The sequence below is a fragment of the Aulonocara sp. 'chitande type north' Nkhata Bay genome, linkage group LG3, assembly GCF_057382095.1.
Source record: "Aulonocara sp. 'chitande type north' Nkhata Bay isolate Kocher_YH1m ecotype deep benthic linkage group LG3, A_spYH_male_GT1.1, whole genome shotgun sequence".
NCBI classification, from domain to species: Eukaryota; Metazoa; Chordata; class Actinopteri; order Cichliformes; family Cichlidae; genus Aulonocara; species Aulonocara sp. 'chitande type north' Nkhata Bay.
Window position 1 is genome coordinate 21,133,041 of NC_141346.1, and position 27,811 is coordinate 21,160,851.

Genomic DNA, 27,811 nt, shown 5'->3' on the forward strand with positions numbered 1-27,811 from the left:
CACAGCTGTCACACATCCTATCTATGCAGTAATCCTGGACACGCTCCATAGAAACATGGATGACATCCACTGCAGACAGACGCCACACACCAACTAACAGCCAATCACAGGAAGAGAGAAAGGAGATTCAATTAAACCAATGAAATTATAATACTCTGCTCATCGGCTCTGAAATGTTCAAACCTGTGTCAGAGCATCTGCAGTCAGTTGTCATGTGATGGCATTCTCACTGACAGATAAATCTGCGTAAAATTTCAACTTTATGAGATAAAGCTCAAAGATTCAGAGCCACGCCTCATGACATGATTTCTAACATGTAGCTGCCCAAGCCAGTGTGACAAACAAGCTGTTCTGTCCCAAGTAAAAGATTAAAAATGGTTCATAATAATTTAGTGATAAAAATGTCATATCTCATCTCTGGTAATTTATGTTAAAAAAAAGTCATTTAGTTAAAAAATATTTTCTATACAGTCAGCATTAGTTTTTCTGTATTTTATTTAAATGCTAAAGCCTCGTACAGTTAGAGACAATTGGAAATTAAAAAGCAGCAAGAAAATCTGGAAATGGATTTACAGATGTTGGAGATGGAGGAAAAAGCTGCAACTGCTACGGCAAAAGCAGAGGTTCTAGAAGCTGTGGGCTTGTCCCACTGGGACAAGCCACTGAATGGGCTTGTCCTTCAGTGGGACAAGCCCATTCAGTGGCTTGTCCTTCAGTGGGCTGGTACAAATGTACTGTTTATAAGACTGGGGAAACCTGCAGTCAGCTGTGAGTGACGAAACATTTCTCCCACAAAACGCTACATCCAGATGAACTGAATCAACTCTTGGAGGTTGATACAACTGGTATCAGAGAGGATGATCTAACACGTTATTGTCCAGTCCACAAGAAAACACATCCTCTAGCCAAATGTAGAGCTTTCCAGATCAAACTACTACATGAAAGACGAAACATTCTCAAAGAACACAAACGTCTCCCATGCACACAATAAAGGACTGCGACTTCAAGGTCAAGTGTGAGGATTGCCAAAGTGAAAAACATTCCTCTGCCACGCACCCTGACACGGGTCAAAAACCCCAGCCAGAAAACACACCTGAACCAGAGCCTCAGCCTCAAGACAACACTCCACCCAAGGTAACATCATGATGCACTGAAATCTACAGTGAAGGCTGTCTTCCACGTCCTTGCTCCAAGGTATGTCTAGTCTAGTTTTCCCTAAAGGTCAACCAGAATGGTCTTTTAAGATGTACGCCACTGGCACGCCCTGAATTCTTTGAGTTATTTGGATTCAAGGAGAGACCTCTGATGTACCATATAAGAACGTGTGGTTCCAAATTGAGCCTGTAGGTGAAGGCCCACGTCTAGACCTCCCTCCTCTCATTGAATGTGATGACAGACTGCCAAATTCTTGAGCCACGATCTCAACAGTTACTTTATTTCAACAAAGTAACTGTATTCCTAATACCACCTTTTTAAACTGTTATGATATTTTGATACCACGGTAAGCATTTACAGGATATTGTTTCATACAGGAAAACTGTTACTCAATAAGGCCCATATACTAGTTGTTTTTCTCTTTCTCTGTGACCCAAGAATTAATGTGTAAGACTTACAGGCTGGTACCCCAAGGTCGAAAACACCACAGAGATGAGACCACTTCCTTACTCCCATCCTCCCTTTTTTCTTTATCTCCTGGAAAAGGCTCGTTAAAGGCTAGGTGGTTTGTTTCAGAATTCACTGATGAAAGAACTCTGTATTCTATGTCTAGGAGTGTATTTTGCTGGGATGATCATAAATTGTAGCTGAACTGATAAACTACACACAGGATACTTCTTGGCTCACAAGGCAGGAAGACGTTTCCTTATTTGGTCTGTACCGGTTTGAACTGGGAAAGCTGACACACGAACCTTTTTTCATCTATATAAACTGCTGTGTATCAAATAAACCTTTGAGTCGATTGGGAAGGCAACCTAAAGCAGTCTCTGTTTTCTTGTTCTCCCAAGCTGCTCCCGAGCTCGTACTAACACGCTGAACGGCATACCTGAGTGTTACTTTAAATAATTAGGAATCTTAGAAGGAAAGGACAGAACTCTGCTTATCGCTCACGCCACGGAGGAAACCCGGGAAGGCAATTTCCTTCATAAACAATAGCTTAAATGGAATACAGTTACTCATATTTTGTATTTTGAATATGTAACGCTGGTATATGTATTCCAACACTGCTTGTAGCACAGAGTGACTCAGTTCTATGTATGTGCTTTTGCTAAAAGTAATTCCTCCTGTAATCAAATCAGAAATCAATCAAAATATAATCAAGAATCAGTTGAACAAGAATATATTCATTAAAAGGAAATCATTATAGTGTTTAAACCTGTCAGTCCAGATTTTCTTTATGTCTGTGTGCACTCTTTCTGTGGAGACAGAGAAATAGAAAGGTTTTAGATTTTATTATGATACCAGTCACAAAAAAATCACTCCCCCTTCCTTTTTTTTTTTTATAAAGCATCAATCAAACCTGAAATAAGTTTCCACCCAAGCCTCTGAGAATCATGTGATTGATACACCACAACGTCTTCCTTATAACATCACAGTAATGTAATGGGTCACTTGAGGGTCCTAAAACAGTAATCATAAGATAACCTGTGGTAGTTGCTCTAATACAGGTATTCAGTCTCGATTTTCAAAACACCAGCAGTGACGTAGTGAATAGTTTTGAATAGTATATTATAGATGTTAGATAAGCATGTGTGGATTGTTCTCTCTGCTTCAGCTGCGCTGAAAACAACACTTGTTGGCATTAAAGGAAGCTGCTCACTGAGCTACAGGAGGACTCAGGTGAGTGGCAGTATTTTGAATATTAAATCTTCATGAGTTTGAATGAGTTTCTCTCACTGAGATTATCCTGAGTTGGTCTCTAATTAATATTTTACACATTAAAATACCAAGTGGTGCAAAGGTCCTGCGCCACGCCTCATTTCTTTATATTTTTTGATTCAATTTTTGCTACAAGGAGTCAGTTAACTGTAATTTTTTTGAGTGGTGACAAAAATATGTGTCCAGGCTTTCTGAAGACCCCTTGAAAATTATGCTCTGCACCTTGGCTGATTTTTTTTAACTTCTGTTCAGTCAAGTCCTTGTACCTGACCTTTTTCAATGGAATGCTTTATTTTTTGGTTAATACTGACCTATACATTCAATTCAAGTTAATATTACACAATTAAAATAAAGATTGGAAAATAATAAAACTGGTACCAAATACCAAATATTGATTTTCAAGCTTATCAGGATGATGAAAATTACTTTTCCCCCTAGATTAACGCAGAGGTTCCCAAAGTGGGGGGGACACAGAGCTATTGCGACAAAAACAAAAAACGCTTGGACACTGCTAGCACAATGGACAGGTTTTTGATTGGTAGTGATGTGCGATACCACTGATTTCCTTTCCGATCCGATACCAAGTAAAATTCAGGGTGGTATCGACAATACTGATCCGATACCAATACTTTGTACAAAAATGTATTTTATTTATTGTATCTTTTATTGTATCTCAAATTATAGCATCATAATGATTACAGGACGTCAGCTTACTTGTTCTTATCACTTAATAATGCAGAATTTATCATATAGAAATAAAAAAACTGAAGTTGCGAGCTATTTGAACGCCTTGCCTGCTTGCAGCACTAAAGGACTCCGTGAGAGACGTCTGTCTCTGTCACGACCTGCAGGATCGGCAAGGCGCTGATCAGAATCTCCCCACTCCTACCTCTCCTTTTCTTCTCTCTCTCCCTCTATCTCCCCCTCTCTCCCTCTCCCCCCTGTTTTGCCGGGGCAGAACTCATGGTGGGTTCACGCCCTCGGCCCACGCCTTCCTGGATTTGGAACACCCTGGCCTCATCAGACCAGCTGGTATTTTAGAGGGAGGAGGTCAGCTGTTCAACGCTGGATTTTTGTGAAGACGCTAATTCCCCGGACCCATCCCCATGTTTCCCCGTGTGGAGTGTGGAAGGAGTGACTGGTTGCTAGCGGCGAGAGAGAGGCTGGACTGAGCGCGTGTGTGATTCCCCTGTTTTCCCTGGAGCCCTGCGCCTTTACATCTTGTATATAGCGCTATCCCCGCACTGTCTGTAAATACACTTGGTGAAGATCTGTAAATAAAATCGTCTTTGTTAAAACGCTACTCCAGAGTCCTGCGAGTGGATCCTCAGAACAACCCGTGACAGTCTCGCCCTAGCAGCACCTGACCACTCCTCTCTTGAGTTCACCTCAACATACGCTCGTCATATTCTGTGATATGAGTTACTGTGTGTTTGACTAGGGTTAGTGGTGTTGCCACAATACCTCACTTTCTTGCCACATGTATCGCAAACCACGTCTCGACCGTTTGTGGAGGTAAAGAACGTCCGCACATGACTCCATTTACGCTCAGCCATTGTTGTGAGTGTGCACGCCAGGTGCAACGGCACATTTATACAGCCGTATTTCGCACATGACTATTAGTGATGGGATTTCCGGTTCTCCAAAAAGAGCCGCTCTTTGGGCTCTCAACCGCCTCCTTAGGTTGTTTTGTTGCTTTAATTAATTTATTATTAACAATAATATAGGATTATGCACAAAAAGAGTTACTAATGAAAAAAAGTGTTTATATTTATATATGTTATATATAAATATATGCGGTGGCCCCTAGAGTCAAAGCATGTACAGAATCCAAAACAGAGCTACCTAGATCAGTTAAATTACACAATTGAAAGCATATGTGTATGGTTTGTGTATTTATACACAAGCACTCATATATATTCAAATAATTTAAAAAACTAAATAGATAATTTTTAAAAAAAAGTTCATTTACCTGTTACTACCACACACCAAATCCGGTCTTTAGTACTTCCTGACTTGTGAAGCCACTAGGTAACAAAAGCTCAACACTGTGCCTAGCATCCTGGAGCACTTCTGTTGTCTTTTGTACGTGTTTTGTAGTTTGTATGTGCTTTGTCTGTAGGGGCCACCGTAAATATACTTTTATTTATTCACTCCACATAAAATGTAATAAATAAATCATATAATACAAAAACCAACTATTTACATTTCAACTTTTAACTATTTAAATTTTCAGCTTTTTCCTTTTAAACAAATTTAAAGTGAAACAACACAAAACACTGCAAACCACAACACAATTACATATAAATTAAAATATGAAAACAACAAGAAAATGCACATTCTCTGTCATATGGGCCTTTCTGAATCCTTTATCATCCACAACTTAAAATAGCTGTTGATGATTGCTATTGTTGAGGTTTAAATGTATCATCTTAAATGTGTATATGCTGATTATATTGCTTCATATGAGAAAGGCCTAACTCTGAGTACACTCTGTGCCAAAAAGGGCTGACAGGAAACTGCATTCTTTTGCAGAAGCGTGCTTTTGCAGCTAGAATGAAGTGAAAGTGAAACCAACTAGGCTGTTTGATGCACACTAGAGAGCAAGTAAATACCTGGGCTTCCGTTTGTGCTTCAGACCTTGGGTTGTGTGTTGTGTGCTAAGGTCTCCATATCCAGGATATGTTAATTAAAGATCATTTTAAAAGTAAAAGACCACTTTGAGCCGTGTCTTTCTTGGCCCTGAAGAATCCGTTGTTGTCCCTGGCTCTCTTTCTCTGTCTCTCCCTCCCGCTCTGTTCCTGTGTAGGGCTGGGTGTCGTCACTGATTTCTAAAATTGATTCAATTCCGATTCCCAAGGTCCCGAATCGATTCAATCCACGATTCAATTCAATTCAATTTGAATCTGGGAAATTTTGACAGTCAGAAATATTATAATTCAGATCAGTACATTTACATATTTTTGTATCTATAAAAAGGAAGCTGACACACGCAAGACTTTATCAAAGGTGTAAGCGTCACAGCAGATGCCTTTGTGTCAAAGTAGCTGAAGATAAAACACAGAAGAACATGAAGGTGATTTTCCTGGCCTGAGATTTTATAAAAATATTCTGCAGTAGATCACAAACAAAAGAAAACCATTAATCAACTTATGAACGTTACCTCTGAAGTTACAGCGGTTTTATTAGAGACACGGCTAAGCGTTTTGCATTTTGCATAATTTTAAAAAGTTTAAATTTGTTCAGAAGCCTATTGAACAGCAGAAATTACGTTTTCTTTTCAGAAGTATGTAAAAAAAAAAAAAAAAAGTAGTTGGCCAGCATCGCTGTAAACAACGGTAGACTTGTGCGTAACAAGCAAGCGAATAATGAAGAAAACAGATTTTTAGACGGGGAAACTGTTCTTGAAGAGAGAGAGAGAGCTGTGCATGAAGTGTGATTTTATCGTGGTGGAAGCAAAACAGGAAAAGTCAGAGGGAATTTATGACGATGTTTATGTGAAGCGTAGTTTGGATCTTCTTTTGCTGCTGGTTCGGTCAGAAGTTTGTTTGGAGAGAGATAAAGCTAACAGCTTTAGAATCAGCGCAAAAAGGGCGTGAAAACAAAGCGCGGACCTGCCGACAGATCAGAATCAGCGAGCTGTCGGCTTTCAGCCCCGACCGTGTCCGTGCCGTCGGGTGAGAAAGGCGACATCTCACTGATTCTGATCCGTCGGCGGGTCCACGCTGTGTGTTTAGGTCTTTGTGCAGAATCCGTGGACCTGCTCTCATTTACTGTTTTAGCTGTTTGGTGGTTCTTGAAATTTTGTGAGGTTTCACCTGAGATTCTGGCATTTCGGGCAAAATACATTTATATTAAAAAATCGATTCAGGATTTTAATGAATCGATTTCACGTTATCCAAGCCAGAATCAATTTTAATGGATAAATTGATTATAAAAACCCACCCCTATTCCTGTGCTACTGCGAGTGTAACTACGGCCCCTCCCCCTCTTCCCAGCGCAAAGCACAAGGCTTGCGTGCGGAGTGAAGCGGAAAAAGAGTGCGAGAGAGAGGGTGAGAGAAAGGGGGGAAAAAACCCACGACTCCAAATAAGGAGCCGGCTCACGTCGTTCACTTCAAATATCCCTCTCTAAGAGCCGTTTCGTTAGCTAACGACACATCACTAATGACTATGAAAGGCGGAAGAGGAAGTAGTTCCTTCCAATGTAGACAATCCAAATGATATAGTTTCTTTCCATTGTGTTCCTTTTTTATGATAAAATACAAATTTACCCTAAATTACTAAAATATAAATTTTTTAATGTGAGAATCAATTCTAGAAAGTAAATGACTGGTATCGGAGGAATCGATATTTCAATATCAATCCGCACATCACTATTGATTGGCCTCCCACACAAATGCAAAGCAGGTGAAGCATCGGCAAAACTTCCTTCCAAGCCAAATACTAGAAAATATGATGAAGCATATCTTGCTTTGGCTTCACCTGCACTACTGCCAAGGTAGGTATCCCTGACAGAATTAGTTTCCCCTACGTCGGGAGCACGAGCTAATGGAAATGTTGTTATTATTATTATTATTATTATTATTATTATTATTATTATTACCTTTAATGACACATGTTCTCATAGGAAGGTGGGGTACACCCTGCATTCAGGTCTTCCATTCCTCTGCACACAGATCATGATAGACACATACAAACAAAGAAGCTATAACCGACTAGTATGGACAAGTTAGGAGGAAATTCCTACAAGTCACATGCCCTAAAACTGAAAGCATGTTTATATAAAAAAAAGAGTCATACTCAGTCTACTTCAGTGGAGGCAACACCAGAGAACCACTACCTTTACGACACAATTGGATATTCAGGTATGCTAACTTTGTCTAATCATTTCAATACGGTAGGAAAAACAATGATTAAACGCAATTGTTATATAGTCCAATATATATAGTCCAATATCCTGGTATATATTCCCAACTACCTGTTTTATTCACAGATAGTTGGTGCAAAAAACATGAGCTTCTTTAGGAAAATTATCAAATCTATGTTTGGTAAGCAGTTTTTTTTTTTAATGTAACATGTTTATGGCTTTAATATTTGTGTTGATTTACTTGTTTGTTTGCAGCTCTGCTTTAATAAGTTCATACATTTTGTTTTCTTTCTTTTTTTTCTTTCTTTTTTTTCAATTTTGCTCTCAGTGTGTTTTCATGCATGTCAACCTCTTTGGGCTTTTTCATATAATATTACTCTTTACAAATAAAACTTGCCTGACTGAAATACTGAATAGTTTTTTGAGGTGTGTACACCAAAGCTGCTAAAAACGAAAATCCTGGATTCTCATCTTAACTTGATCTTGATCAGTCATTGAATTTTGCAAAGTGATTTTATAATGGAAAAAACCGATGATGTACTTTTAATCTGAACATCGCAAATGATAACATTTCATTTAACATAAGGGAGTAAATTATATAAGTAACATTGAATATGGAAAAGTGTTGTCAACATGTTGCTAGAATGTCATATTTTAATTGCAGGTACTCCCCCTTCACCTCCCCCTTCACCTCCCCGTAAGAAATTTAAAATTTAATATAAAATTCTTTAAACTTTAAGATTAAACCAACACATAACGATGTATAATGAATTTAAAACAATTTCCTTCTCGTGTGATTCACACAATTAACATGTTCATTTTACAGTTTTACGGGTAGAAGAAAGAAAAATACCATGGAAGTGAGTATTATGGGGGTGGTTTATTCTTTGTGTTCTAGAACTTAAATGTGAGTTATGTTTTTAACACATGTTTGCCATTTGATGTCAGTCTCAGACCGGATTATATAATGTGTAAATGTATCAGTAGAGAGATTCAAACCTCCAGCAGCTGTATTGCTGGCAATGAATCATGGTGCTGAGAGTGCACTGAGTGCTGAAATAAAGGTATTGCATTAGGAATTCACAGGATTAGTTATTTTCTGCTGTTGCTTCTCCCTTGCCTCTTGGTGTTATACTTCTTATAATCTTTATAGATCATCATCGCATTTTCCTCTTATGTCTCTGACAATCAGGCCAATGAGTTACATGATACGTCAAAGCAAACTTTTATTTAACAAAATCACATGCCTTGTCTTTCTAGTTTATTTTGTATTCCTCATGTTAGTTAGTTTCCCTCATGTCCAGCAATAAAGCTGGTTTTAGTTCACTTTTCATCTCCAACAGTCTCCATTCGCATTCTACATTCCTGCCTGCCACACACAGATCCTGCCAGACACAAACAAAGAACCTATAACAGACTAGTTTGGACAAGTGAGGGGGAAATTCCTGGAAGCCAGAAGAAAATGAAAGCATGCTTAAAGGGCTGTGCGATATGACCAAAATCTCATATCCCGATATAAGAATTCTGTCGTCCCGATAACGATATAAATCACAAAAATGTAACATTTTCTGTAAATTCTGTAAATTACAGCTCGTCTTGCGGGAAGTGTTTCCAGCTGCGCATCATGTAGCTGGAGTCGAGTGTTTTAACTGATGCATGAAACGATACATTTTTAGACATAAGTTGTAAAGGCCGCCGTTTTCTTTGTGAGTATTTATTACACTGCGTGCTGCGGGGAAAGCCTGTTCTTTTTTCTTTTTTTTTTTTGCCGTAATGGTCCATTTGATTCACCTTTTATTGTTTATTTTATTTTCACTTACTGAATACGGGACAGACTTGACTGGGGGAAAGAAGGGGAGAAAGAAAGAGGGAAAGAGAAACAGCTGAGAAGAGGGACGGGGGAGAAGGGCAAAAGACAAAAACCAACAGAACGGGCAGAGAAAAAAAAATGCATATATCGATCACCTGGATCACCTGCTGAGAAAGAAAAAAGAAAACAAGCAGAAGAGAACAAGAGTAATAGAATAAACAGCATCACAATGATATATGGGAATATGACAGTAAATACTAAATATTAAACATTATTGTGCAGCACATAAGATCAACAGAACACAGTGTGCTTTGAGGTAGGAGCCAAAAAGGGTGTAGTTTGTGGGTGTGATCACCCGTGTGTACACCTGTGATCATGGACGCGCTTGTTTTTTTTTTTTTTTAAAAGGTTCCTTCATGTAATAATCTGCTAGAGGGTGTGGGGGGGCCACAGCCCCGTCCTCCAGGGCATGAAACAGGTATGGAGGAGATCAAAACTCCAGACATCCAGAGGCCCCCAGAACACAAGAGACCATGGAAGACCAACAGAGGGGCAGCTGCGCCACTGTCCCAGAAAGAGCTGAGGAGAGTCCCAGATGAGGGCTCACTCAGCAGCCGCGGAGCAGAAGCCAGGGGGAGTTGCAGTGACGCGCCCGTGAGCTCCGCCGGCAGCCAGCCGTGCCTGAGTGACCGAGCCCCAGGCCGAGAGGCCGGGGGCACCCCACCTCCGAAGTGGCCCGAGCGAGCCCCAGGCTCCAGGCCCCGATAAGCGGCCGCCAAGGAGTGAGCCGGTGTGTACCTGGACGCCCATCCCCGGACACAAAGAACCACCAACGCACCAACACCTGAGGGAGTCCGCCACTGGCAGGGGAAGTGGTGGTGGGGGGAGATAGGCCTCCAAACCTTGGAGGGCCTGAGATGTCCCCAGAGAGGTGGCGTCTGATACCCAACCTGACATATAGACACAGACATACAGGCACACACAGACACAAACATCCATTCCCACCCTCATGCTCTCATGTGCACTTACTCCACACTCAACCAACGTGGAGACAAACATAAAGAGACGCTGTAAACACGATCACACTCCCCAAGCGTACTCTACAAACCGGGTCTAGGTACCCTTGCCCCTGGAGGGGGGAACTGCACCCAGACCCAGGTGGTGTTACCCTTTTCCCTGCAGCAGCAGGGAGGCCCCACACTCCAGACCGCAGTCGGACGGCCAACTCCTCCTCCTAGCCCCCCCGCTCCAGCAGGCCGCAGAGAATGGGGGTGAGAGAAGACTCCAAACTAGAATTGCTTCAAGGCAGACCGAAAGTCTTCTTCCATGACTGGAGATAGCTGACAGGTACTGGCAGGCCAACTGGAGAGTGGCTCTGGCCATAACTGAAGCCAACAATTGAATGAAGTCATGGAAGAAGACTTTCGGTCTGCCTTGAAGCAATTCATTCAATTGGGAAAGCCTGTTCTAACGTTTGAGTCTAAGGTTTATTTTTTAGCACCTGGCGGCTCTTTTTTACTTCTCATCCATAAATAATCTGCTCTTTCACGTGATTCGGTTTATTTTGAAAAGTCTCAACAGGATCTTGAGCTTTATTGTGAAAGGTTTATCTGGAACATAAACAAGCGGACACGCGATGCTGCTACCGCCGTTGTTGCTAACCACAACGCAGAAAAACAGGCGCTTGTCCGTCCGTAGTGTGGTTATATAAAATATATACGAAACAAACGATAGCGTAAAATGAAACAATAGACGTTTTTATATCGTCATCTGATATATATATCGTTATATCGAACAGCCCTACATGCTTATATATATATATATTTAAAAAAGAAGTCATACTCAATCTGCATCAGTGGAGGCAACATCAGAGAACCACTTCCATTATGGCACAACTCTGGTGTGCTAGCAACAAGGTGACTTGAATTCGGCTAGCTTTGCTGATGCTTTAGCAGTTGTGAAAAATGCAAAGACATTCACAGATGGGGATTATGCCAAAACATTTGTGCTTGATGTTGCCAATGAACTTCTTGATGACTTTTCGGATAAAGACAAGATAATCAAACAAATAAAAGACATTCCTCTGTTTGCAAGAACTGTTCACAATTGATGGCAAATCAAATGGCAAAACACAAGTGAAGGACATAAATGCATCCATTCTTTTCTCTTGATTTGCATGAGTCAACAGACGTAAGCCATTTATCTCAGTTCAGCGTGATTGCAAGGTATGTTGTTGGTGTCACACTAGGTGAGGAACGTCTTGCTGTTTTGCCTATGAAAGGGACAACAAGAGGGGAGGATTTATTCAAGTCTTTCACTGAGCTCACCAAAGAAAAGAATTACTGATGAGTAAATGTATTTTGGTCTGTACTGATGGTGCTCTGTGCATGGTGAGGAAAAACGGAGGATTCGTAGCGCTTCTTCATGAACATGAAAAGAGAGCCATCCTAAGGAGGCACTTTTTCTCAGACTGGTCATTCGGGTGGTCAACTTTATTGGTGCCCAAGCTTTAAATGAACACCAGTTTAAAACACTGCTGAATAAAGTTGGGAATAATTATCTTGGTGTTCTTCTGCACAGCAATGTGCATTGGTTGTCAAGTGCTCAGCTGTTTCACCTCTTGTCTGAGCGAAATCCGGACTTTTCTTGAAATGAAAAATGTTGAGCATCATGAGTTAGCTAACACTGAGAGGCGCCTTAAGTTCTACTATCTTGTGGACATGACTGAAAATGTGAAAATGCAAGGCGTTGGAAATGCAGTCTTATCCCTTCAACAAGCAGTGTTTGCGTTTGAATCAAGCTAGAACTCTTTGTCAACGACATTGAAACAGGTTGTTCACCACACTTTGAAAAACTGGGAGAGTTTAAAGATGCATTAGAGATGGTCTGCTAAAATGCCATCTGCCTGTCTAAGGATGGTCTGTTCTAGTAGTTCTTGAGTGTTTATAGGAGCTGCCATGCCCATAATCCTCCCTGCTGTCTTATCAAAGTTGAAATCTGATCTTTTGCTTTTACAGTTAAATTACCTTACCTCAGGATAACAATCAGGCAGAAAGTGATAACCACCATCATGAAGCCACATTTGTGTGACTCTGGTTTTTAGTATTATTAAGCCAGCCAATGTACCCCTCAAGTGTTTTGTTTGCTTATTGTGTTATTTTTTGTGCGTTCATGCCACTATTGTGTAAACTTTATGTGTATACTCAATCATATTTAATTTTCTTATTGAACAGTGAAAGAGAGCGAGACCTGCAGCTTGTCAGAGATTACAAGCCTCACAAAGATGTTGAGCATCTCAGAATTCTGCTTTATGGACCACCAGCTGCTGGAAAGTCCAGCTTCATCAACTCTGTCGACAGTACTTTAAGAGGCAAAACCACAGCTCGAGCTTTGGCAGCAAATGCCTCCGAAAGTTTCACCATTGCAGTATGTATAAGGATGTATCTATTCTTATCATAGTCACTGTTAGAAGGTTACAAAAAACACATTTCCTACAAGGCTTTCTAGGACTACAGGAGGGCACTGCAGCGGTAACTGCTTTGTAGAAATTGAACTAGAAAAGTAGGATAGTAGGTGCAACTATAGTGTAAACTATTCTGCAAATACCAAATTGTTTAGGTTCTTTAATATCTGGCACTGATATAACAACACTATATTTTTTATTTATTTATAGTACAGGACATATAAAATTCAGAAAGGAAATCCAGACACCTTTTACCCTTTTGTCTTCAATGACACCATGGGGCTTCAGTCCAGTGACCAAGGAATTCAAGTGGAAGACATCAAACTTGCCATCAGTGGACATGTTAAAGAAGATTACAGGGTATGATGTTTTCTTTCAGATGCTTGTACACAGTCTGTGATACAGAAATTGTATCATGCAAAAAAAGTTTCAGTGATTTTGCTTTTTTTCCCCCAGTTCAAACCCACATCTCTCTTCCATGAATCGGATCCTAACTGCAACAGTTCTTCTGTTTTCAGTCATTTTGCTCTTGCATTTTTTTTTCCAGTTCAATCCCAAATGCCCCTTGGCTGAAACAGATCCTAACTACAGAGGCTCCTCCACTTTCGATGACAAAGTCCACATTCTGGTTTTTGTTATTTGTGCTACCTCAGTGAGCTTAATTGATGATGCCACTTGGAGAAAGATGAACGATATCAGAGCAGCAGGTCGTGACAAACGTGAGAGCAGATGTTGTTCTACGAGCATATATGATGTCACAATTTCATATACTAGAAAAACATGAGATAAAATGATTGCATTGGTTTCTGTATTGGCAGAGATCCCACAAATAGCCATTCTGACAAAAATTGATGAAGCTTGTCCTGAAGTCCAAAAAGACATAAAGAACGCCTACAGGAGCAAGCACTTGAAAAAGCTGGTATGTTCAAAGAAGTAACTTTCATGAGTTTGTAGACAGTTTACACATGAATGTAACATCTATAATTCAGCTGTACATTTCAGTATATTTGTACAGAAACCTCAGCTGGAATCAGTACAAATAATTCAATAAGTAATTTATAATTATATCACTAGTGCAACAATATAGTTTCAGTTTTTAAAAATTTAATATTGTTTAACTTAGATGGAAACAGTAAACGTGAACCTGGGACTTCCACTGAACTGCATCTTCCTTGTGAAGAACTACCACAAAGAAATCGAGACAGATGACGGTGTGGATTCACTGATACTGAGTATACTGAAAAAGATCATTGACTATGGAGAGGACTACCTGAATGACCAGAATAATCGTGACCTGTCACCAATGTGTGAGGGGGACAGAAAATGAAAATGTTCAGTTACTCTTCAGGTGACTTTGCTTTGCTATTGCTGCAATCATAGTCATAGTAGTCATAGCAATCATAGTCACACAAAAAATTACTTTCATCAGAAACTTTAACCTACTGAATTTTATCTTGTTCTTATTTTCTGTAACTTTTTTCTTTCTCAAATTAAATCCAAATAAACTTCAAGTTGTTTATCTTAAGAAAATCAATAAATGTACTTTTTGTTATTTATTGAACAGTCAAAATGGTAACTACAGCAATGATGACAGATATATGCCTGTAACCTGTTGATCAAAAGCTAAAAATGTTACCGTTCTGGGGTCGATTCGACCCAGCATTTTGAGTTTCTTATGTTTTACGTTTATTTTGCCATTATGGATTGGTTTTTGATACGCTTGTGCTTTGTTGATTATTATTGTGTGGATGCAGTAGGCATCCACACTATTGAGTTCCTGTTTCTTTATTGTGTGAATGCCTCACAGGCATCAGATATTGAACCCAGGCCGCCTTGAGACCAGGGCCTGGGCTCGAATCTGGCTCATGGAAACACAGTTCAACTTTGTTTCAACTCTTTTCAGTACAAATATCAGCATCTTTACCCATTTTCAGCAGAATTTTGGGCTTTTCACCTCTTTTCAGCAAAAAATTCTGCTTCAACTGTTTTCACCTTAATTTTCAGTTTCTTCACCTCCTTGTGTGAATGTCTCACAGGCATTCACACTGTTGCGATCCTGTTTCTCTTTATTCTTTATATTTCTTTTTCTAGTTTCTTCCGTACGTTTTTTGCAGCTTAACCTCAGTCCCTCACATGAGAATGTGGGCCCTACAGATCTAACCTTTAACTACAATTTTTGTGTGAAGGAAACCATGTTTACAGGCTATGTGTTTGTGATGCAATTAAACCGTGCTGTTGGGAAAATGTTGAATATTACTGTGAGCCTGTGTATTCAATGTGAAACACATGCTGTGTTAAAATCAGTATCACTCCTTTCACAGAAAAGGAGGATTGACCACATGATTTACAGCAGCACCTCTGGAATCTGTTGATCCAGGCCTGACCTCCACGACGCTACAAGGCGAATGTGTTGTTTTTCTATAAGAGTGCTTGTGAAGGATTCAGCACGGACAGACAAGTGACATTAGAGCACACGTGCAGTGATTAAAGGACATTTTTAATGTTGGGCTCATTATCTGACTACTATTAAGCTCATAGTGATGACATGAGTAAGTGACATAAATTAAGGAAAGTCAGTGATTACAGTGTTTTGGAATAAACGCATGGGATGATACATGATTTGCGGCAAATTATAGCAATAGTAGTGCGTTGAATGACTTGAAAAAAGAAAAAAAGAAACTGCATATAATGCTTGTCTCTGTAGTGCTGAATACTTTATGATCTACAGTTGTTTGCAATTGTGAAGTTTGATTTACCTTAAACATCTTCTAGGATACAGGCTCCAAGCAGAGCTGGGAGTTGAACAACTTTAACGTGAAAATCACTGGCTAAAGTTTTTCTTATGACAGGATTGCAGGCTTGGAGTAAAGCTGCTCTGAGGGACAAGCCCTGCGAATCTTTAAGAGAGAATGTGCAGCTTTCTTGTGTATGTCTAATTGTGTGAAGCTGACACATGGCAAGGGCCATGTGGCAAAAGAGGGTTTTCTGGGGAGGTGTCATTGTTTAAATTACTGGTGGAATGAGGTGAAATGATGGAAGAAGAGACTGAGATGCAGATGCAGACTAAGGCTATAACAGAGGCGACAAGAGGATCAGTGAGGAGTGGAGAACGCCTCCAGCTGACGACCCGCAGAGAGCTGTGCCTCTGGGCTTCCTAGAGTGCATCGACAGGAGATGGTGGACAACAGAATGGGCATCTGAAGGATAAGGGGAGCATGCCAATTTGTTATTGTATCTTTATTTCAGACATATACAGAAAAAACAATATATACACAAGTACACACACTTGCATTTACAAATACGAAATATATATATATATATATATATATATATATATATATATATATATATATATATATATAAAAAACACCCAGCACGCCCCTGCGGGCGGTTTATCCTTCAAGCTCGGGTCCTCTACCAGAGGCCTGGGAGCTTGAGGGTCCTGCGCAGTATCTTAGCTGTTCCCAGGACTGCGCTCTTCTGGACAGAGATCTCCGATGTTATTCCCGGGATCTGCTGGAGCCACTCGCCTAGCTTGGGAGTCACCGCACCTAGTGCTCCGATTACCACGGGGACCACCATTACCTTCACCCTCCACATCCTCTCGAGCTCTTCTCTGAGCCCTTGGTATTTCTCCAGCTTCTCGTGTTCCTTCTTCCTGATATTGCTGTCATTCGGAACCGCTACATCGATCACTACGGCCGCCTTCTTCTGTTTGTCTACCACCACTATGTCCACTGGTTAGCCACCACCATTTTGTCCGTCTGTATCTGGAAGTCCCACAGGATCTTAGCTCGGTCATTCTCCACCACCCTTGGGGGCATCTCCCATTTTGACCTCGGGACTTCCAGGTTATACTCGGCACAGATGTTCCTGTACACTATGCCGGCCACTTGGTTATGGCGTTCCATGTATGCCTTGCCTGCTAGCATCTTGCACCCTGCTGTTATGTGCTGGATTGTCTCTGGGGCATCTTTACACAGCCTGCACCTGGGGTCTTGCCTGGTGTGATAGACCCCAGCCTCTATGGATCTTGTACTCAGAGCTTGTTCTTGTGCTGCCATGATTAGTGCCTCTGTGCTGTCTTTCAGTCCAGCTTTGTCCAGCCACTGGTAGGATTTCTGGATATCAGCCACCTCCTCTATCTGCCGGTGGTACATACCGTGCAGGGGCCTGTCCTTCCATGATGGTTCCTCGTCTCCCTCCTCTTTCTTGGGTTTCTGCTGCCTGAGGTATTCACTGAGCACTCGGTCAGTTGGGGCCATCTTCCCAATGTATTCTTGGATGTTTGTTGTCTCATCCTGGACTGTGGTGCTGACACTCACCAGTCCCCGGCCCCCTTCCTTCCACTTAGCGTACAGCCTCAGGGTGCTGGACTTGGGGTGAAACCCTCCATGCATGGTAAGGAGCTTTCTTGTCTTTATGTCAGTGGCTTCTATCTCCTCCTTTGGCCAGCCTATTACCCCAGCAGGGTACCTGATCACGGGCAGGGCGTACGTGTTGATGGCCCGGATCTTGTTCTTACCATTCAGCTGACTCCTCAGGACTTGCCTGACCCTCTGCAGGTACTTGGTGGTTGCAGCCTTTCTAGCGGCCTCTTCATGGTTCCCATTCGCCTGCGGGATCCCCAGGTACTTGTAACTGTCCTCTATGTCTGCAATGTTGCCTTCTGGTAGTTCAAGCCCCTCAGTTCTGACTACCTTCCCTCTCTTTGTTACCATCCTACTACACTTCTCCAGTCCGAACGACATTCCAATGTCATTGCTGTATAGCCTGGTAGTGTGGATCAGTGAATCGATGTCTCGTTCACTCTTGGCATACAGCTTGATGTCATCCATGTACAGGAGGTGGCTGACAACTGCTCCGTTCCGTAGTCGGTATCTGTAGCCAGTCTTGTTAATGATCTCACTGAGGGGGTTCAGGCCTATGCAGAACAGCAGTGGGGACAGAGCATCTCCTTGGTAGATCCCGCACTTGATGGTGACTTGTGCTATGGGCTTGGAGTTGGCCTCTAGTGTTGTACGCCACATCCCCATTGAGTTCCTGATGAAGGCTCTTAGGGTCCCATTGATCTTGTACAATTCTAGGCATTCCAGTATCAAGCTGTGGGGCATTGAGTCATAGGCCTTCTTGTAATCAATCCAGGCAGTGCACAGGTTGGTCAGTCTGGTCTTGCAGTCTTGGCTGACTGTTCTGTCTACCAGTAGCTGGTGTTTTGCGCCTCTGGTATTCTTGCCAATTCCTTTCTGTGTCCCACTCATGTATTGACCCATGTGCCTGTTCATCTTAGCCGATATGATGCCTGACAGGAGCTTCCATGTAGTACTGAGGCAGGTTCATGATTAATTTTGTCAGAAGCTTTTTTTAGGTCACTAACTGTGCATTGTCTTTGATCTATATTGTTGGTTATATTTTCAATTAGTTCCATTAATGCCATAGATGTTGATCTATTTGGTCTGAAACCATACTGACTGTCCATTATTATTTAATGTTTATCTATAAATTTGTCAAGTCTATTAATGAAAACTTTTTCCAGTATTTGTGAAAATTGTGAAAGTAGAGAAACAGGCCTATAATTTGTGAATTGGTGTCTATCTCCATTTTTAAACAGTGGTATTACTTTAGCTGTTTTCATTTGTGTTGGGAATGCACCAGTTTGTAGAGACAAATTGCAAATGTATGTTAAGAGTTTGGAGATGCCCTCGATCACTTTCTTAACGATTTCCATATCAATGTCATCAAAGTCTGTAGAATTTTTTGTTTGTGATTTCCCAACAATATCAATGATTTCCTTTTCTTCTACCACCGTTAAAAACATTGAATGAGGATTACAGTCAATGAGTTTACTTTCTTTCTCTGCAGAATTTGTTATATCAGGAATTGTATCAGCCAAGTCTTGCCCAAAAACCCAACACTTGCAAAGAATTTATTGAACTCATTAACCACATCACTCATGTTACTAATATTTCTATCATTATTAGTGAGTACGAGTGATAATTTAACTGCCTAGAACCATTTTTAATGATGGTATTTAATGTTTTCCAAATCCATTTAATGTTATTTTGATTCATATTTAATACTTTCTCATAATATTCCTTTTTACATGACCTCAAAATACTAGTTAATTTATTTTTATATTTCTTGTATTTATTTTCAGCTTCTGTACTTCTGTTCTTTTAAATTCTCTACATAAAGGTATTTTTCTTTTTACATGCATTTTGTAATCCTTTTGTGATCCATGCACATGCTGCATATTTTTGTTTTCACCTCTCATCCGAGAAGCTTCTTCAGTTCTAAGGTCAAAAGGTGGGGGGATACTCCCACTAGGTTTAAATCTAGGACTCCCCACCATTTGACCTTAGAACTGAAGAGATACGGTATAAGTCAGTCTGTTGATGAATCAGTCAAACTACAACTAGCATTTTCAGGTTACTGCTTAGTTGTCATTATTTTCTGCTGTTTGTCTGTGCTCCATGTTCTGATCCAGGTGCATCGAAACAGTGAACGGATTGATCAGTCAAAGCAACGAGCTTTCCACATGATCGTGGTCATAATGGGAGCACTGCTGCTCCTTTGTTCTGGCATAGAACAATTATCACTGATGGACATGAAAGTTTTATGTGTGATGTGGGAAGTAGCAAACTTGCTCTCTGTCCCCAGCAGTCTGGTTCTTCCTCTGCTGTTTCTGCACAGAACAAAAAAAATGTTATGTTTTGCATCCTGAATCAAGATAGAGAATTAGAGGAATCCGGACTTTAGGGATGTGGAAAAATTGAGTGGTTGGATTTAAACTATTAAAATTTTATGAATTATCACAACTCTAGAAGACTTTTGTATACTAATGCTTATGATTTCAACTGTCAAAACTGGAATGAATTTCATGTTGGTTATTGTCTCCTCAGACAATCGCACCTTATGTTAATAAATGTCATTCTTGCACGGCACAGACTTTTAAACCTTTGAAGGGTAAGTAGTAAAAACTGAAGTGGGCAATATTTAATGTCAAAGCACAGTAACACAAAGAAAAAGCTCTGTGGAGTATCTAAATGAATCAGTTAGAAATAAAGACCTGAAAGTTTCTATGTGAGCCTCTTAAAATCAGCTGACTCGTGCTCCTTACAATCTCTTTCTTTAAGTCATGAAAATATAACATCACAACAATGTGACTTGTAGGTAAACTGTGTGACTGACTGTAATGTAGATGTCCAAGCCTAATATGCAAAACGTCAGCTGTACTTAGTGGATAGTTTTAAATAATATGTGCTTGATGTTAAATGAGTGCATGTGGATTATTATATGTGGCTTAGCTGCACTGACAACACTTGTTGGCTTTAAAGGAAGCTGTCCACTGAGCTACAAGAGGACAAAGGTGAGTGACAGCATTTTTAAATAAAGTCTTTATGAGTTTGATTATATTATTTTTATTTTAAAAAGATAATCTTAGTCAGTCTATAATTAGTAATTATTATTCAACACAGTACTGCAGAATTGAGTTGAACCATCCCTCGTTCTTTATATTTCAGCTTTTTTCTTTTACGTCGTCAGACTGAATGTTTTACATTTATAGTTCTCCAAACACTTCGAGGGTTTTGGAAAGTCTTTCAAAGTTTCTTTTTTATTTAGACACTGGTGGCTTTTTCATTTACTTCTGACTATTTCCTGTACCTGACAAATAAAATAAAGTCAGGTCAGTAATATCACCTTTATCAAACCCCTTTTGCAAAGGGACACACTTTTGTTATTACAGAAGTTCTGTATTAAAGGGTTTACACTCACTCCTCCTGTGTATCTAGCTCCTTGAGTCTGAGCACCTGAAAGGAAGGAGAACGGAGCAGTCGAGCAAGATTATTTTCTGGACATTTAGCTTCTATAGATGAAGGAAAAATAAATTGACTTGTTAGTGTGTAATAAACTAGTTATCTGATTGAATTAATTATGGATAAATATGCTGGGATAAAACTAATGTTAGTAAAGCTCAAGGTCTAGGAAACCTTTTTCTTAAAGTAAGAGACCACCAGCATAAAAAAAAAAAAAACAAAAAAAAAACAGGCACATAATAAACCTGCAGCTTAAAACATATTGTACAACATGCATGCATTGCATACTCTAAATGTTGGCTCTGCAGTTTGCACCATTATGAGATTTTGTGTTAAACACAGACTGCTCCACACCTGGAGGTGCTAAATCATAAAACAGTATGTGACAGATTAAAATTAGGGGTCATTACTGGTTTTGAAACATGCAAAGAACTCGCTCTTTCATTTATTTTACATATATTCCTCACACAACTATTCATCAACATGTGTTCTAATGAGACACTAGCTTGAGACAGTCTGGACAAAAAGCACAGTGACACGTCCTCCTTTATTAAGAAGAAATGAGGAAAATACACATAAGGTTTGACTAAAAAAACCAAGAATGTTTTACTGTTTTAAAAGGGAAACATTTTCAGAAAGTAACAGTTTCTACAAGATAGTAGAAACTGTTAGTTTCAGCTAAAACCAAAGCCTAAGATTAGCCCTAACTTGAGTTGCCATGACCTGATGGATGTTAAATGCTTAATTATACCGACAAATTTCTTCATTGTTATTAATATGATTGTTACTAGAATTAAAGAAATGTCTCTTAACTTATGCCAATGATGAGCAATTTTGCTTCTGTAATTATACCATTTTTAACTATTGACCATTCATGATTTCTTCAAATTAGCTTAGTATTTGCTTTATTATATTATATTCAAAAATTGTCAAGTTCCCAAACCATTGGAGAGTTCTGGTAATGCTCTCATAGCTACAGAGACATTTGATGGTATGATAACTTAAAGCCGATGATTTGTATTTTTAAAAAAGTCCAAAGTACGTGTCAGTAAATATAGCATTTGGACATCCACATAACTGTATTAAAGAATTCACCAATATATTCTTTGACCTTCATATTTCATAATAGCTGAAAATTTACTAGAATTGCTTCTTTTTTCTTCTTTTTTTTTTCTTTTTTTTTGTGTCCCGTTTGGATCTTTAGCCATCAGAATTGTTGTCTTAAGGCCAAGAAAGATGCCAAGCGGATTTATTTTACCAAGTGGATCATCATGGCCTTGCCATATTGGTCCATTTGATTGACCTTTATTATAATTATGAATTTATTTTATTTTCAGTTGCTACAAACGGGACAGACATGACTGGGGGATAGGACAGGGAGAAAGAATGAAAGAAAGAGAGGGAGAGAAAGAAAACCAAAGGGGAGAAGAGACGGTGAGAAGGGGGGGAAGAAAGAAAAAAAAACAAACACCTGGGTCACCTGTATGGAGAAAAAAAAACAAGAGAAAGCAAACAACAAAGAGCAACATAATAAAAAAAAACAGCACCATCACAATAAACTAGCTAGCAATAGATATCAGTAGATACTAAATAATAAACGATATTGTGCAGCACGCAAGATAGACAGCGCACAATGTGCTTTGAGGCAGCAGCCAAGAAAGCTGTGAATACCCGTGTGTACACCTGTGTGCATACCTGTGTGGATCAGCATGCTTGCATTCCAAAGGTTTTTCCATGTAACGATCTGCTAGGGAGTGTGGGGAGCCACAGCCCCGTCCTCCAGGGTATGAAGCAGGTATGGAGGAGATCAAAACTCCAGACATCCAGAGGCCCCCAGAACACAAGAGACCAAGGAAGACTAACAGAGGGGCAGCCGCGCCACTGTCCCAGTAAGAGCTGAGGAGAGTCCCAGATGAGGGCTCACTCAGCAGCCGCGGAGCAGAAGCCAGGGGGAGTTGCAGTGACGCGCCCGTGAGCTCCGCCGGCAGCCAGCCGTGCCTGAGTGACCGAGCCCCAGGCCGAGAGGCCGGAGGCACCCCACCTCCGAAGTGGCCCGAGCGAGCCCCAGGCTCCAGGCCCCGGTAGTGGGTGGAGATAGGCCTCCAAACCTTGGAGGGCCTGAGATGTCCCCAGAGAGGTGGCGTCTGACACCCAACCTGACATATAGACACAGACATACAGGCACACACAGATACAAACATCCATTCCCACCCTCATGCTCTCATATGCACTTACTCCACACTCAACCAACGTGGAGACAAGCATAAAGAGACGCTGTACACATGATCACACTCCCCAAGCGTACTCTACGAACCGGGTCTAGGTACCCTTGCCCCTGGAGGGGGGAACTGCACCCAGACCCAGGTGGTGTTACCCTTTTCCCTGCGGTGGGGAGAGGCAGACCGCCCCGACTCCGCAGCAGCAGGGAGGCCCCACACTCCAGACCGCAGTCGGACGGCCAACTCCTCCTCCTAGCCCCCCCGCTCCAGCAGGCCGCAGAGAATGGGGGTGAGAGAAGACTCCAAACTAGAATTGCTTCAAGGCAGACCGAAAGTCTTCTTCCATGACTGGAGATAGCTGACAGGTACTGGCAGGCCAACTGGAGAGTGGCTCTGGCCATAACTGAAGCCAACAATTGAATGAAGTCATGGAAGAAGACTTTCGGTCTGCCTTGAAGCAATTCATTCAATTGTTGGCTTCAGTTATGGCCAGAGCCACTCTCCAGTTGGCCTGCCAGTACCTGTCAGCTATCTCCAGAGTCCTACAAGCTGACCAAGCCCAGGAGCACTCCTTTTGGCTTTTGTCACCACCATCTGGTTCAGGGATTAAACACATGACAAAAGAAACCAATCACAATGGCACCACAGCTCTGTGCAGCCTACGGTGTCGTAGTGCCACATTAACACCCTTACGATGTTTGTTATGGAATCGGCACAGAAGTTCAATAACAGAACAACACTCAGTTTCAGTTCTGGCAGACCATTCCTCCTGATCAGCTTCTCCAGGTCTCATTGCCCTTTGACTGTGGCACTCAGGGGTGGAAGCCTTGGGAATCCAATCCCCATGAATTTCATTTTGCTTTTCTGGTAAATTGGGCTGTGAAGTTTTAAAATGAACTGCAAACACTTGGTGAGTGTGTTTTGCAGTGGGTTTAATAACACATTGCAATATGGAGAAACACTCTGGTCAAACACCAAAGTAGTCTCTGAAGATGGGTGTGGTTCGCTGTCTTATATGCTCTGACCAAACTCATAGAAAATTCCTGAACACATCACTCGTGTTGAGGCCATTTAGAGATTTAAAAGCAAACAAAAGACATTTTTTAAAAGGATTCTAAAATGTACAGACAGCCAGTGAAGGGAAATTGTCAGCACGAAGCACTGACAAGAACGTAGTATTGATGAGGCTTTTTTGCAGAATGAATAATTTGAAAAGATCAGCTACAAACAAGAACATCATCAGTGTTAGTGATATAGTGCATGTTGAAACTCTTGAAAAGTATTAAATTATTAAATATATTTATTTTTACTGTCTTCAACAGACCATGTTCATCAACTCTTCCTCAGCTCTCGGTGATCCTGTCTCAGTCTCCAGCTATTTAAACTTTAACTCCTCCAGATCATTCGAATGTCCCATAGTCGGTTATGTCATTTTCACCAGTTTCACCATCACAAACACCTTCTTCCTCTTTCCACTCTACATCTTCATATTCTACACGGGCTTTCAGCGTTGGAGGCATCGGCACAATGCACCTGCAGGGACGACAATGAGCCACTCTGACTTTTTCACATACAACATGATTATTGTGGAGATAATTGGTATTTTGGGATCAGTTCTCTCCACTATGGGCACTTTTACCATTAACATGAGAGTTCTTTCTCCTGGGAGGTACTTATTTGAAAATAGTTTTCCTGGACAGACTGTGTTTCACATGCTGACCTGTGTGGAGCGCTATCTGGCTGTTGTTCACCCCATCACCTACATGCGTCTACGGGAAACACGCGGGGTCAAGATTAGAAAAATCATCACTGTGTGTGTTTGGGTGCAGAATGTTGGATCGTATGGGATACTATGGTCTGCTAAGGATTCAGTGAAAGTACTGCTACTACTATCATATTCAGGTGTCTGCTTATTTGTCATAATTTTCTGCTGTTTGTCTGTTCTCCATGTTTTGTTTCGCTCAGGGCCGGGGGAGGTGCGTCGAAACAGTGAACGGATTGATCAGGCAAAGCAACGAGCTTTCCACATGATCGTGGTCATAATGGGAGCACTGCTGCTTAAATTTGCTAGCATCCTAATTTGTTCCATCGCAGACCAGTTATCATTGGTGGAAAAGACAGATTTATGTGTTGTGTGGAATGTAGTAAACTTGCTATCTGTCCCCAGCAGTCTGGTTCTTCCTCTGCTGTTTCTGCACAGAGGAAAAAAACTATGTTGTGTGAAGTAAACTGGATCAGGATAGAGTCAGAGGAATCAAGAGTTTATGGATGTTGAAAAATAATGGAGTGGTGGGATTTTAAAATATTGAAACCCTATGAGTTATTACAAGTTATGAGATTGTATACTCATTGAGTAACTAATTAAGGGTTTAGGTTTCAACTTTCAAAACAGAAAGTTGTGATTTCACATTGGTAATGTATCTGCTCAGAGGATCCTGGTTTATGTTCGTAAATAGGATTTTTGCACTTTATAGAGTTGTTAAACATAGAACGGGGTGTTTTATTTGTTGATCAGTCACTGTCAGTAAGATTAGGGTAGTTTAACTGAAGATTTGAAATATCAGCTAAATACTTCCTTGGTCTTGTTTGTGCTGCTATATCACACTATCACATTAACTGTGGATATATGAAGCAAAAAGCCATGCATTATTGCCTTGTAATTCATGCCAGCTAAAATTTAACAACTAAAATGCTGTTAAGTGCTGTCAGGGTCCATTTGTCTTGTCAAAGCAAAGCAACACAATTTTTTACTTCCAATTCAAGGTAAGAGACAAAAAGCATTGTCAGAAGAAAGTGAGAGCTGAAAGCTAAAAGCTATCTTAACTCTGAAATTAGATGTTTACCTACTTGTGTGATTTCTTTTCAATTCAATTGTATTTATATCGTTCAGATCACAACAACCATTTCCACAAAGCTCTTTAGGCCGGGGTGTAACATATGGGGGCTCGTCCAATCGCTGAGGGGTCCGAGGACCGCTTCAGCCGTCCGCCGTCGCTGGAGGGTCCGAGGGAGGGACCGCTTCAGCCGTCTGTCTTCGCTGGAGGGTCCGAGGGCCGGTCCAGCCTTCATCCGCCTTCGCTGGAGGGTCCGAGGGACCGCCCCAGCCTTCGTCGTCTGCTGGAGGGTCCGAGGGACTGCTCCAGCCTCCATCCGCCTTCGCTGGAGGGTCCGGGGTACCGCTCCAGCCTTCTGCAGCTGGTGGGCTGCGTGTCCGTGTTTGCAGCTGGTGGGCTGCGTGTCCGTGTTTGCAGCTGGTGGGCTGCTCGTCTGTCTTCGCTTCCACTGGAGGACCCGTCCAGCCATCAGCGTCGCCTGCGGGACGGCGGCCGGTGCCGTATGGGCTGGACATGGAACAAACATTTTTCGTTGGGGTTGTATGTTTTAAATGTTTGTTTTCTTGGGTGGGGGCGTATGTTACGGTTCGGCGTTGGCAGTGTTTTGTTTTGGCGTGACTGTTATGTGTTTCCTGTTTTACTTTGAAAGTCTGTGTTATCTTAGTGTTCAGTTTACGTTTCCTTGTCTCGTCAGGTCTGATTTGCCCCAGCTGTGTTTCCCTCCTGTGGTCCATTCCCTAATTGCTCCTTCTATGTATTTAAGCCCTGTGTTTCTGTATGTCATGGTCGCGATCTTCCCCCGTGTTGTAAATAGTTTGGCGCCTTGTGTTTGGTGATGTAAATAAATGTCGTATCTTGCTTTAAATGTCGTTTTGGGATTATTTTTGTGGAAGCCCGTATTAGTTTTTTCTCGTGTGTTTTTGCCTTATTTTTACTTTTTTCGTGTTGCACTCCGGTTGCCTAGGCCGGGGTGTAACATAATTATAAGTACAATAATACAAACCCCAGCAGTGCTATTACATTTATTACTTTTGCTACATTTACTACTCATTTTTATATACTTGGTCAGAGATGATTTCTATATCCTAACTAACTGTATGTAGAGAGACTTGTTCCTTCTCAGTAGTAGTTGTGCAGGTTATCATTTTTACTTGTAAACAGTCACTGTCTGTGCTGAACTCTGCAGATGTTAGCTGTACCCATACACTGTAATAAAGAGGGATGACATGACTCTTGTTTCTGGACTCTATATCAAAGTCTTTTTTGCTGCCATCTTGTATTTTGAAACCAAATATGAAAATATTTGGAGCACAGGCTGGAGTCTGGGCTATCTGCTGATCCAGAAAAATGGACGATCCACTCAGATGCAGACTAAATATTGTTAAAAGCCATCAAATAAATTTTTTGCCCACCGGAACTATAGCATGAATGTCTTGAAGGATCTGTACCACACTGTAAGACATATCATTTGTTACATAATTCAATTAATGTTTTTTTTTCAAAATGTGCAAAAATACAGTCCTGAGTTCAAGCTCAGTGACTCCAGTTACTTAAAGTTCACCAGCAGAGAGCTAGTTGTGCTGTGACACTTGTCAGTGTCAAATAGACCACATGTCACGGTTGGCTGTGTGGCAGGCAAGCAGAAGTGGTGGACCCAAAATTGCAGGACTCTTGGAGACGGGAATAAACTGAAAACGCAGCTTTATTGCTGGAGGAATGATTCACAAAATAAAACTTACAAAAGCAAAACAAAACTCTAAACCGAGGTGCTGGAGGACAGGACATTACAAACACACAGCAAGTTGCGGGTGCGACACGACACCAACACAGAGACACACAGGGCTTAAATACACAGACGGCAGTAATCAAGGGATGAGAGACAGGAGGGGAACACACCTGGGAGAAATCACAGCTGACGAGACAAG

At 41.1% G+C, this 27,811-nt stretch overlaps 2 protein-coding genes across 2 annotated transcripts; both read left to right on the forward strand.

Moving 5' to 3' along the window:
* Positions 1 to 12,724: 12,724 nt before the first annotated feature.
* On the forward strand, positions 12,725 to 14,488 carry LOC147334504 (interferon-induced protein 44-like). The gene is made up of 5 exons (XM_086287349.1): positions 12,725 to 12,979; positions 13,227 to 13,376; positions 13,564 to 13,735; positions 13,835 to 13,935; positions 14,140 to 14,488. Exons 1-5 carry the CDS (start codon positions 12,725 to 12,727, stop codon positions 14,341 to 14,343), a joined length of 882 nt encoding a protein of 293 aa, XP_086143475.1. The 3' UTR covers positions 14,344 to 14,488.
* A 9,889-nt stretch (positions 14,489 to 24,377) lies between these two features.
* Positions 24,378 to 25,280, forward strand: LOC147334505 (uncharacterized). The gene has a single exon (XM_086287350.1). The coding sequence runs from the start codon at positions 24,378 to 24,380 to the stop codon at positions 25,278 to 25,280; it is 903 nt and encodes a 300-aa protein (XP_086143476.1).
* The last annotated feature ends 2,531 nt before the right edge of the window (positions 25,281 to 27,811 follow it).

What these genes read in the sequence shown, in the direction of transcription:
- LOC147334504 (XM_086287349.1), top strand. Translation starts at nt 12,725, where the DNA reads ATGCCACTATTGTGTAAACTTTATGTGTATACTCAATCATATTTAATT. An exon ending in CCGAAAGTTTCACCATTGCA is followed by an intron (nt 12,980 to 13,226) that starts GTATGTATAAGG and finishes ATTTATTTATAG; the next exon opens with TACAGGACATATAAAATTCA. An exon ending in GCAAGCACTTGAAAAAGCTG is followed by an intron (nt 13,936 to 14,139) that starts GTATGTTCAAAG and finishes TGTTTAACTTAG; the next exon opens with ATGGAAACAGTAAACGTGAA.
- LOC147334505 (XM_086287350.1), top strand. Translation starts at nt 24,378, where the DNA reads ATGTTCATCAACTCTTCCTCAGCTCTCGGTGATCCTGTCTCAGTCTCC.